The 18,823-nt window shown below is 36.5% G+C and overlaps 1 protein-coding gene across 2 annotated transcripts in view; it reads right to left on the reverse strand.

Annotated features, from left to right (window-relative positions):
• The window catches only part of DLG2 (discs large MAGUK scaffold protein 2), a 1,673,246-nt gene that overhangs the window by 843,789 nt on the left and 810,634 nt on the right, over nucleotides 1-18,823 (reverse strand). For both annotated transcript variants that reach the window (XM_039848192.1, XM_039848194.1), the window contains one exon: nucleotides 9,055-9,216. In XM_039848192.1, coding sequence (XP_039704126.1) covers nucleotides 9,055-9,216 — 162 coding nt within the window. The remainder of the gene's footprint in view (nucleotides 1-9,054; nucleotides 9,217-18,823) is intronic.

Below are 18,823 nucleotides of genomic sequence, written 5' to 3' on the forward strand. Positions count from 1 at the left end.
GTGCCAGCATTTATTAGGAATTCAATAAATACATTTTACTTTTGTTATTATTTCTCCTAAAGCAGCCTGTATACAGAAAGTTTGGTGAGCAGATATAAACACAAAGAAAGAAAAATTCATGAAATTAAATTGTAGACTTTAGCAGCTGCCTCATATCCCATCCCCAGAACCTAGTAGTTTTGCTGAAAAAATATAAACGAATAAATAAAGACTGCTGATATAGCCGAAATTTCATTGTCCAAGAGAACCCAAGGTTAATATATACTTGATTTTAAAAATTATACCATATGAAATCATGCTAGAGTGACTGCTTAGAATTTGCAGAAATGGGATTTGGTCTATATTTAGAATTAGTAAAGTATGATTATAAGTACACTGCTAGCCAAAGAAGAAAAATTGGTTCAATTTTCATGGGTTAAAATGTTCTCCAGACTTCTTATATGGTTAATGTGTGAATTCAATAAGTTTGTTAAATACCTCTATTTTATTACTCAAACCTTACTAGACATTGATGTGTTACTATAAAATAATGCTTTTAAAACAAATTTTTAGGTAAAAATTTTTAAATAGATATATCAGGAATTATCTATCTAAGTCAATGTTTCTCTCCAAATAGCTACCTTGAAAGATTATACAACATCCTCTACAATTAGCCATAAGAAAAGTACATTTGTTTATGCTTTAGTACAGTCTGGTTTGGATGACTCAAAACTTGGCCATGCCCTCAACTTATTTGCTACAGTTGGTCTGAACTAGCCAAAGAGACATTCACATTCATATGAAAGAACAACAGTTTTAAATTATATATCCTTGCTTACCAGAGATGTGGGTATTCTGTAGTATAAAGTCATTCTCTCAAGGACAGCAAATGTGAAGATATGATAACAAGTGTCATCTTTACTGAGAACTCAAATTATTGACTGATTTTAAATTCAGATTTTTTTATAAACACATTTTCTATTTTTTAAATATAAAATAATTACCATTAACTGAACACCTACTATGTGTCAAGTGCTATTCTAAAGACTTTTCATGTATTATCTCACTTGATAAATACAGCGACCCTGTGAGACTGTATTATTATTTACAACAGAAGTCCACAGATTTGCTAAAAGACATATCTAGAAAGGAAAAGAACCAGAATTTGAACAAAAAGTGAGTCTGATTCTAAAGTCCATCTGCTTTCCACTGTATGCAATTACATTTCTGGATTAGTTGGGAAAGAGTTAAAGATTCTTTAGCCCAATCAATGTCAATGCTTACTTATGAATGTATGTGTGAGATTTGAAATAATTTCTATGTATCTTTGCTAATAAAAAAGAATTGAAAACACACCTACTAAAAGGTTAAGGTTACAATTCCAAATATTTTTAATGTTGAGGGGTGTAAGAACTGTATATTATTTTAGGGCACCAATAACTACATCATCAATAACAACAGTAATAATAAGTATCCTTTACCGATGTCTAGCCTCCGTGAGCTTTTTGTACATTATTTCTAATTGTTATAGCAAGACTTGGCAGTAAGAAAATCTTAGTCTTCAGAACTTCTGCGTGTAACTGAGTTAACTCTTTCGGAATGTCTGCAGCTACAAATAATCACTATTGACACTTATGTAAGATTATTACAAATATTTCTCATTTTAAAAAATGTATTATGCCTAAATATATACAATAACCTAACATTTCTTAAAGAAAATTCATTATTTATTGTTATAGTTATTATATAGATGAGAGATAGAAGATCTGGATGTCATTCTGCTGACTTAGCTCTCCAAACCCATGGCAGAACCCATTAACCCACAGTAGGCTAGTTCTAGGGAGCATTCTTGAATTGTGAGATATTGCAGTAGGTCCTATGACTACCATTTTCTTCTTCCTTTTTCCAACTTCTGGCTTAAATATCCAAGATTATTTGAGCTATGCCATTGGTTAATAGCTTTCCAATTAATAATAATTGAAGCAACAAATGTTTCATTTGCATAGAATTTTAACCAGGAGCTTTTGTTCCTGGATTCAGATTACGTCTGTCAAGGCCATACTTTATTTAACCTTTTCCTCTCACAAGTTCTGGGCATGGAACAAAATGCATTATTCACAAGTATGTAACTCTCTGCCAAACACTTCTAATGTTTTTATTAACTAAGAGTTTCTCAATTTAGCCTCACAAATCTGTTTCTTCCCTAGCACCAGACGCTTCCCCAACTATTAGCTCAGCTACTTCCACCATCTAGTGGCAAGAGACAGAAGTGAATATATTTTGCATTTTTGAAAATTATTAATTTTCTAAAATAGTAAAATCAGATTAGTTTCTAATTAGTAAAATTAGTAAAACACTATGGCTAGAAATACATACATACATACATACATACATACATACATACATACATACATATATACATACCTTTTTTTCAGTTGATGGTCAGGACCCCATGACTATTAGAGTCAAATATACTAATACACACTAATAACAACATTAATAGCAATTTGGGGAGCTACCATTTTGTGTATTTCTTGTGTCAAGCTCCAAGCTAAGATCTGTGTATAGATTTTTCTCACTTAAACTTCATAGAGCAGATGAGTGAATGACATTATTTTTATTTTACAATTTAAAAAAACAGGCTTAAGGAAGTTAAATAACTTGAGGACGCTCACATAGCTAGTGAGTATAAGACTTGGTATTTGAATCTGATTGAGTCTGATTCCAGGGCAAAAATAAATTTTTTATAATTTTCCATTGGCTGTATTAGCCATAGTGTATGTTATATGTATGTGTATGTTATCATATTTTTAAAAGTGTAAAAAAATAATTTTATTTAGAAGAAAGAGTTCCATGACCAACACATTTGGAAAATACTGTGTATTAACCATATCCCTATCTGAGAGGTTTCTATTTCATAGTATTATATTAAAGACTAATAAATCCTTCAGTAAGTTAATAGATTAATTTCTCAAATGTTTTCAGCATTCATCTTTTTTATTTTCCTTATAATGATGACAAAATCCCACCAGCCGGACTTTGGGAAATCCTGGTCTAGTCTCATTGTGGGTGCCAATAAAAGAGAGAAAAAAAAGACAAAACAAAACAAAGATGTGGCCCATTTCAAAGGAGCTCATTTTTATTAAGAGCAAGACAAATGGAATATCTAAAAGAAAGGACAATACCTACTTCCACAAAAATTATTTATAATAATAGAATAAGGTATATATAAAAAAGCTAATTGTTCAAACTATGTGCCATACAATATTATGACCTAGTGGAGTCAGGCAAAAGTTAATAGGAAAGGTTTCATGGAGAAAGAGGATTTATTGTACTGTTGGATAAAACATACCTTCCTATAAGCAGGCTCTGACAACTCCTCTGAGAAAATATTCAGTAAAACCAAGTACACTTTATCTTTCTTGCCTACAGTATTGTATATTGGCTTCCTAATTCATGAGCAACCCTCCCTATAATTTCTCAAGTTTGCACTGCCTACAGATTCACCATTGTTTTCCCATATATATTCAACAAATGCCCAGTTGTTCAAGGATATAGAAGTCTTTCACAAACTCTCATACTCCCACTTTCCAGTAAAACTTCCCAGAACTGTCTATTCTTGTGTCAATGAGAATTAGAAGACAGAAAATTATATTTATCTGATTAAAGCAATTTGCACCAATTTAAGAAAGATAGCTTTAAACTTCCTTGTAAATAGTCATTGAATCTAAGATGGCTTTGGCCATAAGACACACCTTAGGAAATGTACCTTAGGAGATGCTGCCAAATTTAATTGCAAGATACTATTTAATTTTAGGGCATATCCAGATTTCAGACATGTAATACACGAGGAAATAGTCAGGTTTAGGATTGATGAAATTCTGTATCAGTCATGATTAGGTAAGAGAGAAGAGAGTAGAGAAATGGAAAAACAAAAAGTTTATGCCTTGATTTCTATCAATGACACCAACCTCCAGAAGGCAAGTATTCATAACAGTGCTTATATTGATGCTTAAAATAATTAATTTTAAAATTAATTATAAAAACAAGTATTCATTGAAGATTTGAGCGTGTAATAATGAACAAAACCAACATGACTCTGACCTTGAGGGTGTTAATATAAACAGTTTATATTAGTAAATATTAATTTATAATAGTAAATATTAATAGTAACTTTATGAAAACAAAATGAAACCAATGGTTATGAATAATAGAATTAAAACATATTTCTCATCCAACAAAAATCATGTTAAGATGAAGCAGAGTATAAAGAGTAATTTTATTCATTCAATGATTGATGGTTGAATGTATAATTTCTACACTAATTATTCCTGAAAATAAGATAGTTTATAAAATTAGGCACATATAAAGTGAATATTTCAAAAGAAAAATAACCAAATAGAAATTACAGAAATAGATCTTGCTGGATCTTGGGAAGGAGAAATATGAGAGTTATGGCAGGCTGGAGTTAGGGTTCTTTGATGACACAGGCACCTAATGTGAGAAGTGTATTTCAACATAAAAAATTCTTCAAAAGGATACTAGCCCTCATATATACTGGTTTTTGTCATGGGATAAAACATAATTCCTTGGGAGTTTATTATTGGTGTATTAAAATATTTTAAAGAGAACTTTTTTCCTTCTAATTCCTCATAATATTCCCATCTATTACCACTCTTCGTGGTTCTCATTTAGAAAATGACATTTCTTACACATTCCCTTATATTTTACATTTGCTTAATTTTACAGAATAAGGCTCTATGAAAAAAAGAACCTTCAACTTTTACACACATGAAGCCAATAAATTAAAATTTAAATCTAGAATCTCTTTAAAAACATGAGAACAATTTAGAAGATGATGATAGAGCACAAGAGTGATAAAGAATACAGGCTTTGGATCCAGAGACACTAGAGTTAAAAATATTGGAATTCTTACTTACTAGTTCTGTGATTGAAAGGAATGATTTAATTTTAAAATCGGGTATAATATCTCTTAGAGGTAAGAGAAATAAAATAAGTGATTTTAAGATATTTGTCATGGTAGCTGGCTGATGACAATAACAAGATCAAAAACAACATTCAGTGAGTGCTTATCATGTGCCAGGCACTTTCTAAGCAGTGTTGAAGTATTATTTCATTTAATTAGTATAAAAATCCTATGAGATAAATATTATTACTTCCATTTTACAGATGCAGAAACTGAGTCTAAGAGATTAACTTGATCAAGGTCATACAGCTACGACCTTAAATGAAAGGGCTAAGATTTAAACCCAGGTATTAAAAATAAGTCGCCTCCTCCCTTCTCTCTCCCTCTCTCTCCCTCTCTCCCTCCCTCTCTCTCTCTCTCTCTCTGTCTGTGTCTCTCACTACTCGGCTACATGCCTGGGCTCTCATAATAACTAAGTTTCAGGAATTTGAATTCCTGTTTCAGAGTAAGAATAAGTAACAAATAATTAGAACTCAGGTCCCTTAAGAGAGTGATTATTTATACACACACACACACACACACACACACACACACACACATACATATACACATATATATGTACATATATATATTTAAATTCATGTTTTAATGCCTTTTTTCCCCCTCCATCGTCTATTATGGTATACATGGTAGACACTAAATTAATATTAGTTAAAATGACCTATACTGAAAAGAAAATTCTCATGCTTTATTATAGGGTTTCTTTAATGGGAAATTCTACGTAGCAGCTGAAGAAAATGCCTTCCCATCTTGAGGCAAGGAAAACAAATTTCCTTGAATTGACCGCTAAATTGCATTTCTCCTTCCAACCCCATACTTCACACTGGCCAAGCCACTTTAATGAAAACAAGAGAAGCAAACCCATCTATCAGCCAGGCAGTGGGTGTGTGCCAAAGACAGATGAATCTTGGAACAGAGGCTTCAAATGATACGAGGTGATGGAAGAAGAAACTGTCAAACCTGCAGCAGTGAGATTACCCAGCTAATGATTCAGAGGCTGCTCAATGAGAAATTTAAACAGCCATCCAGCCATCTCACACTCTGTTTAGGCATGCCATGTGTAAATTCCTAATTTATATTAGAGAGCTACAGTGTCTAAGTAGGATTCCGGAGGAAATATCTGATTGTGTGTTTTGTCTCCTCACTTTTTCCCCATTTAGTGCTTGATCCAAGAGCACCAGATAGATCAAAAAAGCAAAGAAGTTGAATATGCCAGTTCTAATAGAGAATTTGTAAGTTCTTAGCATTTCTCTGACTCTAATATGCTTCCTTTATGAGAAAATAACACATTAGATTTTAATCACGGCAGGTTTTCCAAACACTTGAACAGTGATAATATAATAATCCCTTAACGACTTGATTAGGAAATGTGTCCTGTTGCTATAAAAAATACATGTGCTTGAGCCTGATAGTGCAGTGCTGTGCTGGAGTCAACTCGTGCAGGCATGTGAGAGCCTCATGTGTCCCTCATTCCAAATACATTCAGTAAATACAGGTTGGTAGCCTGAACTCACCATGCTGGGGGTATTTTACAATGAAATTGGCAAACTCTACTTATCAGAATGCTGTATTTTTTTTCCTAGAAAAAATTGTGCACATTTATCCATATCACTATTGCTGATATTAGAAAAGTACACAATCTCTTTATTAAGATAATCTAAAAGTATACCTTGTTCAGCATAAACAATACCTCTAGAAAGTCATAAAGGAAAAGTCCTGGGCCCACGGGAGCTATCTCACAGCCTGGATGAACTCGCCTTTCCAGCTTCTTCACAATACCTTTGGGGCCACACCACTGAGCTGGTGGTTCCAAAAAAGGAGGAAAATCTATTCTAACCTTGATGTGTTATATCGGGGGTTTATTATTCTTAGGTGGCTACTTTTGAAATTGAAGTGAGCTGCTTTCAATAAAAACATTACTACAATAAAACCATAAAAACCGATAATTTCTTTTACAGAAAAGAATGAAAAAAATAAAATAGAAGGGAGAAAAGGAAAAACAAGGCTAAGGAAAAACCACCAAATAGAAGACACTTAACTCTGAGATTACTGGAAGGCAAAGGACAAAGGCAAAATAGGAAAGAATCCTTTATGTCTGAGATCTGATCTTTCCGAAAAAAACAACCTTTTCCTTCAACACTAATATGTTTTCCGAATGAGCCATTAACTAGCATAAACATGGTATAATCACCCAAACTATAGATGTTCAGATAATTATATTATTATGTATAGACTTAATGTACAAAATGAAGATCCTATCCTGCTTTTTTTCTTTTTTCTTTTTAAATCGGATTAGCTTTAGACTAGCCTCCATCATCCCACTCATCTTGTAGCCTTTCGGAACTATGCTCTAGAGCTGATTAAAAGGGAAGTGCTAAGAAGGGGACAAAGACAAGTTGGGAGGAAAAAACGGAAGGCTCCATGGAGGTCCTTACAGGGATTTTCTTCAACCAGTTAGGAAAAAAAAAAATCCTGAAATTTAAATATTCTCAATGCAATCCAGTCTCCCAGCTCTGCTGTGTCTCCATTTATACTGGTCAGTACGCAAAACAGAGTGAGAATGAGCGTTTGTTTGCAAAGGTGGAAAGGTCCTTAAAGAAGGTTTTCATTTGACCACAGAATAGAATCATTGATTCCTACAGTTATGCTGGACCTCAAAAACAATTTTATGCACTCTCCTGCTGAAGAAAGAGTCCTTTCTACAATATCACTGCCTTATCATCAGTAGGCCTGAAAGATTTCTAGGGACAGGGAACTCCTGTTTATGGGGGGTATGGCTGTGTCAGGAGTTGTGGTCTGATAATATTCACAAATATACATCCCCGTTACTTATGCACAGTGGTTCTGCTTCTGCCTTCTAGGTGATACCTATATTGTGTTTTCCATATGACAGCCATTGAGGTGTAAGAAGGTAAATCCCCTTAATTTTTTCTTCTCCGGGTTAAAAATATACATTCCCATATGTCATTCAATGATTTCCAAAGAGACTGGGAATAATTAAACAATAAATTCCAGAGGCATAATATTTACATATTTTTACATATTACAAAATATTTACTGGAAGTTTACAATTAACCTAATATGTTAATTAATTGGTGGTAACTAGAGCTAGTTTATTTGATAACACATTTTAGAATTCCAGAGTATTTCAAATGTACCAGATTTTGGAATTATACTGAACATAAGTTAGTCCTACTTTGATATTTTGGAAGGTATAATAAGGTTCCAGAAAACATCAGGGCCACCATTATGGCTATATTTTTTATTGTGAAACAGCCATATGGAAGTGCTGATGATGTGAATGTTCTGGCTAACAAAACAAAAACATATTTTAGCAGTAACCTAGGTTATTTGATAGTTTTGTTTTTCATTTCAATTTTCTTCTATCATATCATTGACTCTAGTTCCATTTTTCTTTAACTTTCATCAACAGTTATAAATTTTTATCCAAAGCACAAAATCCTATAGCATCAGCAAAGAAAACAGCAGAGTAATTTGCAATGAAGGAGCACAGAAAATCCTCACTCTCATTAACCATCACTTCTTGTCAAAATACCATTTATAAGAAATTGTTTAAAAGTAAAGAAAAAAGGTGGAAAGTGTTGGAAAAGTATAACACCAAATAGAAAGAAATACAGTATAAAATATAAGTGTTAATGAGCCAACTCACATATTTTCCTTTTCAGTCTACATGGTAAGGCAATCACTAGGTATCATCATGTTGTATTTACTTCCATTATTTTATCTGGGACCAGGAATGGAGATGGAAAGAAAGAATCTGAACAAAACCTTGATGTACTCCTGAGCTTTTTAAATATCTGGACAGCTTATTTTCCCTTTCAATTTTTCACCCCTGGCTCTTTCCTCAGCCCATTCTCAGCACCTAAAGGATTTTCCAGACATTCAAACAACCATAAGAACAACTAACCTGTGCTCGGTATTCCAGGTAACCCTCTAAACTACAGAAAAATCCTTTGGCAACCATGGCCACTGTAGTGTTTTGAAAGAGCCTCATTTAGTCAGGCCAGTAAATATCTCACTTAACAATGCAGACAACCACTGCTGCCAGCTCTAACAATCAAACTGACCTTCAGAGGAGAGATGTGAGACTGCAAGACGTATCCGTGGACATTTTCTATTTGAGACAGGTTCTTTTCTGATACATGCACAAGTTCAGGGCCTCTTACTTCATGGGTTAGTCGAGGTAAGGAATGATCATGTGGAGCGTCCTCATCTTGATATCGATACTTCTGGGAAAAAAGACAAGAAAGAAAAAAAGCATTAGTGTTTGCAAAGAGTACATTCTGAACTTCATATGCTAACTTTATTTACAGGACCCAATGTGTACCTATTGTTGATCTCACCAAAGTCTTTGCTGCAGACTCTTTGAGTGGTCGCCATAAACCAGGTTAAGTGCGAGCAAAAGTGAACCAACCATCGATCCTGACCAATGCTGATGACTCGTTTCTGCTTGACAAAGTACTATCTTTGTTTAAAAGCTATGGAAGGTTGACAGTGAATGATCCTTTTTTTTTTTCTTTTCTTTATCATCTTCCGTCAACGTGCCTGTAATAGTAAGAGCAGCCTCTGGCAAAGGCCGTCCTTTGAGTCTTCCAAGCAGACCAAAGGAAGCTGGTAGAGAAAGAAAAGGATCAGGATAAGGAATGGTCTGAGGAAGCATAGCCCTGGCCATGGGGTCAATCTCCATCTTCAGCCTTGACCTTGGCTTCCTGTCTTTCTCTCTTTGCTTTGTCCATACTTGTACCATAACTTTTCCTTTGAAGCTGTCTTATTTGAGTCTCATTGTTTCAAGAGTATTGGTGAAGGTAAACAGGGAATATTCTTATTGGGGAAATTTCCTGGGGCTGAGAGACCTAAGAAAGAGGCTGACAACTCCAGAGGTGCATCGAGTTTATTAAGAGAACTTACACATAAAATCAAGGACTTGGGCAGCCCCAAGGTGCTAGATCTCCTCACCCAAAAGAGGTAGAGCTTATTATGTATAGCCAAGTAGCACCATGCTAAAACAGGTGGCTTATAACAACAGAGTGGGGAGCACGGATGTGCTTGTTAAGAGCTCTTTAATACAAAGCAGTAAACAACTTAATGGGACCACTTATCTATTCAAGAATATTCTTTTCAGGTGACACGGGCCTTCTCTCCCATGTTAACTTGTGGTCAGCTTGCTTCTGAAGATGGCTGTAAAATGGTGTTGGTCACATTAAATACCATCAGTCACTTCGCCAAACAAGTTTACACACCACTCACAACCCAGCTAGTAAAACGTTAGTTTGCCTTCCTTTGCCTTTGTTCCCTGTGAATGGTACAGGGGTATTAGGGGCAGGGGCCCAGACATCATCATAACCCCATCACAAGCTTAACTGTGATGTTTAACTTCATCCCAGTACCCCATTATTGTTATCATCAATGGTTACTTCTTTTCATGTCAGGTTACTAACATGTCTTCCTTCGAAATCATGCCTATATTTCCTTCATTTTTAGGGCAAAAAATATAATTTTTTGGCCATAAACTATCAGTCTCTGACTCATAATCTGACAGTAATAAGAAGAAACACCCAGGGTTGACAATTCAATCTGTTGTCCACTTTTACTCAAAAGTCGATTATCATTATTTGTATTTTTCAGAGAAGTTTTCTGCCATTTTCCTAGCTTACTATTAGTTTGAAAACAAAAATTACAGCTAACAATATCTCGACTATAGTTTGCAAAGGACTCTCATCTATTTCTTCCATTGCAATTCTTCTTACCTATGATGCTTCATTCTACTTATGAAAAAACTAACACTGAGAGTGGTTAAGAGACTTGTCCAAGGTCATCCAACAAGTGAGCATCAGAGCTGGGATGATTTAAATCTGAATCCTTTCACCTATCATCAATTTCTCCCCAACTCCCATGAGAAGATGAAACACAAGTCTGATAACTCAATCAGCAGCTTAGCAGAAAACACTTCAATGAGAGCAGATCACAAAATGAGGTCAGAACATTTCTATAAACTGGAAAATACCATACTTCTGTTTTTCGTAATCCTGTGAATAATTTGGCAAGGTAATCTGCCTGAAAAACATGGGTCGAGCTTAATGTTCATTCTTGATCACTTGTGTGTTCATTGGGAGTGGAATAATGCGATACACATGCCCATTTTAGTGTCTCTGGCTCTCAGCCCATCTACCCTCCACACCTCTTCCCCCTCGTCCACTGTCTCTCAGAGAAACACTACCATCTATGTAGTCATCCGAGCCAGAAGAGTAGGAGTCAGTCAGACTCGATCCGCTCTGTCGCCCACACCCACCATCTGCCAACTTAATAAATCACTGAGTCTGCCTAATTTATATCTTAAATAATTCTTTAGTCTACTCTGTCCTCATCCCCCACGACCAGTAACCTACCCACTACTCTACCCGCATTCGGATTCTCTTCAGCTCTCAGCTGGACCACAGCAACATCTTCTGGACTCGCTAGACTACCGCGGAGTTTGCCCCTTCCCCGTCCATCCTCTGCACTGCACCAGGGAACTTTCTGAATCACAAACTGATAAAGTTCTTCTTTTTAAAACCCTTTGTGGATCCCAAAGTCCACATTGCACAACTCTACCTTCCTTATCCTGCCATAAGCCACCCCCTAACACCACTACATGACCTGAGCCCCTATTACTTCTAAACTCTTTTATCTCACCACTCTCATCCATTTCGGGATTGTAGAGTACATATAAAAAACCATTACTTCCATTTTTAAAACTCTTATTAACTGTGGTAATATACACATATCATAAAATTTACCATCTTAATATTTTTAAATGTACGGTTCAGTAATACTAAATATATTCACATTGGTATGTAACTGATCTCCAGAACTTTTTCATCTTGCAAAACTAAAACTCTTTACCCATTAAACAAAAACTTCCCATTTTACCCTCCCCCAGCCCCTGGCAACCACCATTCTACTTTCTATTTCTATGAATCTGACTACTCGAGATACCTTATATCAGTGGAATCATACAGTATTTGTCTTCTTATTGCTGGTTTATTTCAATTAGCATTATGTGCTAGTGCTTCATCCATGTTATAGCATGTGTTAGAATTTATTTCTTTTTAAAGGATGAATAATATTCCATCATATCTATATACCACATTCTGTTTACTCATTCATCTGTTAACAGGCAGTTTGGTTGTTCCTACCTCTTGGCTATTGTGAAGGATGCTGCTGTGAGCATGTGCATACCAGTATCCTTTCAGAACTTTGCTTTCAAGTCTTTTGGAAAGACATCCAGAAGTAGAATTGCTAGATCATATGGTAATTCAATTTTTAGGTTTTTGAGGAAACTTTTAAGCTTTTTAAAATTTAACATATGTAAAGCCATAGTCATGTTACTCGTAAGAGTCTGAAACATAAAAATCCAAAGGCACCCAAAGTAAAATTTTGCAAAGTTAAAATGATTACTGTGGCTTCTCAAGGATTTCTACAGTAGGATTCAGCTGGTTTGGAGAAAGATTTCATTTATAAAAATGTACATCTCACTGAATTTGTGAGGTAAATAACTATCAGAACACAGGAAATAAACTTAGTTGAACTTATGTGGTATCACAAAGAATTTATTTTAAGTTAATTATTTTTATAAATTTAAGATGCATTTCAAAGACTGATAAGGCTTTAAATTAAAATTAGACTTTAAAACCAATCAATTAATATTTTATTAGAAGAACTGTTGATTTTAACATTCATTGATCCTTTAGGCCTCAACCTTTACATTCCATTTTAGGAAGCGTTTGTGAACTGCAAGTCTGAGATTTTGTAGGTATTCTTATAGCTTCCCCAGTCACAACTTTTATCTTGCTATACGGTTCTATACTTTTTTTTGTTTTGTTTGCTTTTACATTGGGCTATAAGATTTGTGAGGATTAGGGTCATTTAGGTCTTGTTTATCCTCATATTGCTAGGCCTTAGCCAAATGCCTGGCACATATGCTCAATAAGTATTTGTTAAATAAAGTTCCAAATGACAATTGAACAAATGGATGAAATGGGTATCAGCTGCTTAAGCTACAGAGGTATTTTAGCTGCCAAATACAACCTGTTTCATTGCAAAACATCACGAGCTCAGGATCATAATGCAAAAAGTCAACCACATCATTTGCTTGACATGATCTTAAAGAACATCAGATCCTTAAGTATTGTATATTTCCCTCCTCATCATTCCTTCAGTAATATATGCTAAGAATGTAAACTGAATAAGAATCAGTTCTTGACCTCAGGAAGATCATAAGTTATTAAGTAAGTTATACATATATGCAGCAAAGTCATGATACATAGTGATAACGACCGTAAGTACAGAGTTCTGTGGGAGCAGAAATGGGTCAAACTTACCAGTTTGAAACAGGATCTAGAAAGATAATAAAAAGAGGTAAGGGCTATTCTAAGAAAAGACAATAATGTGTAGAGGAGATAAATGGTAAGAGAGGATGACATTTTAAGGGAACAGCAAGATATTGAAATGGATATTAGCAGGTGCATTTGTCTCCCTCCCCAAATCCTTGGAAATCCTTTTCACACACTCGACTGCATACTTCTCAGAAAGTTTGCCCTGGGGTGATTGAAGCCTCCTCCTCTCTTAGACGCTGACTGGGAGATATGCCAGAACTCTCAACTCCCACACCTCAAAGTGAAACAAATTCTGGGGTGCAAATTACATTTCAAAGCACCTGATAGGATCAACCTAAAGCTAGACTGCATCTAAACTCACATTCTTGCAGAACTACTTGATGCTGACCTCACTCCTGAAGGGCTTCTCTTGGGAAGTGCCCTCCATAAATCATGCTCATACTAATACTCATTTTAGGTCTACTTCAGGTGAACCTGACGTAGGATCTGGATGGAGGTTGGGATGTGTGGGAGAGCATGGCAAGAGACAAGGCTGAAAGACATCCTGCTATCTATTGTAGACAATAGGGAACCATCCAGAAGACTTAAACAATACTCTCCCTGGTGCCAACCAGCTGTGTCTCCTCCCGCTTTTTTTTTTTTTTTTTGGTTTCCAGTTTTCTGCAAGAAGTGACAAGAACTAGCGAGAAATAAGTAACACATTTAACTCAAATGTAAGCCTCCAGACAAATCTCCCTGATGGGGCACAGCAGAATCTCTGCTTGGATTCAACTTTGGCTGGACCAAAAACGATTTTTTTCTTTGTAATACTAAACTAATATTAATGTTATCAGAAATACTAATCCTAACATTCATGCCAACATGAAAACCAATAATAGTAGTTATACTTATTGTGCCAGAAACTATGCTAAATGCTTTATATGCATCATTGTATCATTGTACCTGAAAGATAGGTGTTGTTATTCTCTCATCTGAGGCTTGGAGAGTTAGGCATTTTTTTCCCCAAGCTTACACACCTCATGAGTAGCAAACCAGGATTCAAACACGTTAGTCTGACTCTAGAGTTAAAGCACTTAAATATTCTTCTAACCTGGTTAGGACCCAAAGATCTCGAGACCAACTTTATCTTCAGGAAATACAATAAAACATAATTTTGAAAATCCTGAATAGTTACCTACCAAGAGAGATTAAACAACTCCACAGAAGTCACACCCAGATTTAAGAATCGGCTCTAATGTTCTGGGCAATTCTGATCATCTCTCTTTATAGGTCTTGTCTATTAGGTACTAATGCCATTCTTGGCAGCTTTTGGGGTCTGTTATTGCGTGTAAAAGGAGGGCCATTTGAAGAGGATCTCTGTTTTGAAATATGTGCTTTCCTCTTTTCCTCTCTTCAGGTGGGTCCATGGGAGGGGACTCCAGAGCAAAAGAACTTGTATAAACAGATTATACTTTCTCTCCCAGCTCTGATGGCAGTGAGGCAGAAGACAGGGAAAGTCAATGTACTATTCATGTTCTCCTGTCTTTAGGGAAACTCATTTCATTCAGGACTTCTGGAATGCTATCCCCTTCACCCTTCCAAAATTTAATCCCCCACTCCCAGGCTCCTTCATCAGGCAAACTTTTTTCAGGCCTGATGAAGGAGCCTGGGAGTGGGGGATTAAACTTGAATCAGACAAGGCGTCATCTCTTTGACTGCTAAGGTTAAAAGGATGGCCACTGCAATGACCTGTCCATGTGCCTATCTCTCCCCCTTGCCTTCAAGTGCCAAATGAGCAGAGACGGGGTCCTATTCATCTCCAGTGCCCCACTGAAGACTGACACAGTAAAATACATAGGACTTTAACTGACCTAAATTTAAATAATCCGAGCAACAGTATGGCATACGGATCAAAAAGCCCTCCCAGCTGAACCTGCATACAATCATTCCCATACTCCTCTTCTACCCAGGGCGCCTATATGGATGGACAAAGGTTAGGAAGTCTGACCAGATTCTGCTCACTACATTCTGCTGGTGCCTGTGTGAGTCACAACCATCCTGAGTTACCCAGAATTCAAACACAGGAGCCTACTTGCATCTAATCCATCACAGGAGGGTCTCTTGCACAGTCTGTAAGATGGTGCTGCGCTGGCCCAGTGCATGATAATTGAGGGAGAAGTAACAAATCTTTCAAGGCCTCATAAGTAAAAATCTGGGTCTTTTCCTGTTTCTACAGAAAAAGTCCTCTGCTTCCCCCTTGCAGCAGAAGTTGGCACTGTTCTAGTGAGCGGGGAGTAGGAGTTGGGGAGGGAGAGAAAACTCAAAACACAGAAACTCCAGGAGAACCAGAACATGTTTGTGTGCTCTTCAGAGGTAAGTAATATTATAATACATAACAGTGAATACCATCCACAAACACTTTTCTAAGAGGGTTTTAAAAAGTATCCCATTTAAAGCTTAAACCAACATTATGAAGTAGGGACAAACTTAAGGAATGATTACAGTTTCTTACACAAAGCCTAACATTTTGGACAGGCTCAAAATCTCTTCGTTCCACTGCTTTTGTTAACAACATTGACAAATGGCATTCTCCGTGGAGTGGAGTCTCATCCCCTTGTGTAATCTAAGTCCTTTGAGGGCAGGGCCCCTGCCATTTACCCTTATCTCCTGCAGAGTGGTCAGGCCAGAACGCCAGCCAAACAGACCTGACTGGCTGCTGCTGAAGGAAGCCTCTTAGTTTCAAAAACATGCTTTGGCAGAAGCATACATTTTAGGAGAAGCATGATATTGGTTAGAAAATTAAATAAACAATAGACTTGCAAAGATCCATAAAGAAGAAGTGACTGCAGCTCAGAAAACAGAGAAAAATAAGAGTAAAAAAAGCTATCTGGAAAAATTAACTACATAGAAATGAAAGGGTTTTTATTTCCTCTCAAGATTGTCAGTTTAACTTCCACAATAGAGAAAGCTCATCCAGGCCCGGCCAGGCACCATCTCATTTTAAAGAATATCGTTTGTGTAAACACTCTGATATTTCTTTTTAGGAATTTTATCTACTGGAAGCTTGTGCAGTATATAGTCATACAGCTCTCTTTCCAGCTCTATCCTTTTTCCATGATGTCTTAGTCTGTCTGTGACCTGTGACCCATCCCAATTACTATACCTATTGCATCCTCTCTCCAACTCACTGCCTCTCCCTCTGGAAAGAAAATATGGCTCAAAAAGAGAAAAAAGAAGGTAAAGAGTGGTTAATTCAGTAATCAGATCAGTATTTATATGCATTTCTTTGATTCGAAATAAATTCTCTGAATGCTACTTTGACTGAAGCAGGGTTCTTTTTCCCCTCTCATCCTTTCTGGCTGCTATCCCAATTAATTAGTCCAGAATAGTGACATGTACGTTGCAATCTGGGTGTGAGAGGTGTTAATAGGAGGAAAATGAGAGGACAAAAAAAGATAAACCACACCACACTTAATTTTCAAGGAGACCTACTGGCTTCTCTTCTCCCACCAAACTGCTCCCTGCCTCACAGGATTTCAGGGCACCCTCTACTTACTTTTCTTAAAACTCATCATGTTTTATTTTACACTTATTTCTGTGATCACTCAATGTCTGCCTCCCTCATTGGACTGAACCCTCCACGAGGGCCAGGTACTCTGCCAGCGTGGTTCACTGCTGCCCTCTGGTGCCTGTCGCTTGTACATAACAGGCTCTGTCAATGTTCACGAATGAGTCAAGTAGTCTGTAGCCAAATCTCTCCTCAAAACCCATTACTCAAAGGCCCAATAACAGTGGGTAGAAGCTCACTGACAGCTGATGGCACACAAATCTCCCCAAGCGAAGTTACCCTTCAAAAAAATGACCCACCATCAGCAGTACAGCTGGCCCAAAGAACACTTGAAAGAGGAATTTGGGGCAGGGAGAGTTAGAACAGGATGCAAGTAACAGGACTGATGTAAGAGATGAAAAGCTCTCCCAGGTGTTCCATTTGAATTTTTTGAAACAAAACTCACAAATGAAAGGAAATACTTTCCCGCTTTTTGCCACAAAGAACAGGACAAGCCAGGATGTTAATTAAATTACAAATCAGCTGTCTGCTTGCAGCTGACAGAGCTCTGTGTGCTTCCAAGCAACGTCAGATATTTTAAACCCTCTGTAATTACCTACAGTGGAGGAGCTGCCAAGAAGGATGCTTTCATGAATATTTAATGGCTCTTAAGATCCTTTTTAAAGAACTGATGATTTAAATAATCAGGAGAGAACTTACTCTAGCTCAGTGCTGCCCTCCATCTGTTAACTGAAATGCTGGAAATGCAGCATAGTAGGAAATGCATGCTTTCTCTCCTAAAACTCTGGACTAGGCCCAAGACCTAGGGGAGGCCAGGATCACATAGAAGAGATAAGTGTATTATTAGATATTCCTTAAGCTCTCTGAGCAAGTCAGACTGGGACCACAGACCACAATCTAGGAAAATCATGAGTATGGAATTGTAAAATGAATTTGTATAAGATGCCACCCATTCAGGGTGACATTGAGGATGCTGTTTACAATTTACAAAGTACTTTCAGAAACATTGTCTTAAATAAGTACCTCAAGAATTAGAAAAAGACATTACTGTCACTCTAATTTCCAAATTAAAAAAAAGAGAGAATGGGAGAGTCCCTGGCGTGTTAAACAAATGGCAAAGCTGGGTTTAAAACCAGTATAACCGGCTGATTCCAAGAGACAGCCCAATATAGTGAATGTGCATGAATCCTGGCATTAGAATCATGGGTACAAATCTTGCTTATGCCACTTGCTAGCTGAGAGACATCTGTCAAGTTGCTGGACATCTCCGACCTTCAGTTGACTGAAGCTAAAAACTGAAAATTATAGGGTATACCTCATAGAACTATAAGCATTGAGTGAGACTCTGTATTCCTGGAACATAGTAGATGCTTGACCAATATTAATGCTCTCCTTTCTGGAACTCTCAAGTCCTTTGCACTTTGCAAGTCCGTCATCAAAAAAAAGGAATATCAAAGAATGAACTCTTCACTGCTAATGCTGTCAGCACAAAGGAAACGAATGGCAATGGTCATCTGTACCCTCTAAACACGTCTATCATCTTTCCTCTCTTTGGCCATCATACTGGAATGACTTTCTAAAACCTCAGTTGTAAATACAGGTTCTGGAGAGACTGCTGGAATCAATTCACCGTTCTATCATGTATTACATTACCTGGGGCAACTCATCAAAGTCTCTGAGACTTGATATTCTCATCTTTAAGACAGGAAGAGTACTTAACTCAAAGAATTTTTGAGAAGGCCAATAAAATAATACATAGAAGGCACTTAGCAGAGTGTCTATGACCTAGTAAGTGGTCAAGTAGTCACTTAATATCAGCTATAATGATCTAATTCTAACATTAGATTATTTTACTTGATTATAAAATATTTTAGAAATATAAAAAATGCTTAACTGAAGGAAAAAAATATATAG

Source organism: Pteropus medius, unplaced genomic scaffold (assembly GCF_902729225.1).
Source record: "Pteropus medius unplaced genomic scaffold, Ma_sr-lr_union100, whole genome shotgun sequence".
Taxonomy (NCBI): domain Eukaryota; kingdom Metazoa; phylum Chordata; class Mammalia; order Chiroptera; family Pteropodidae; genus Pteropus; species Pteropus medius.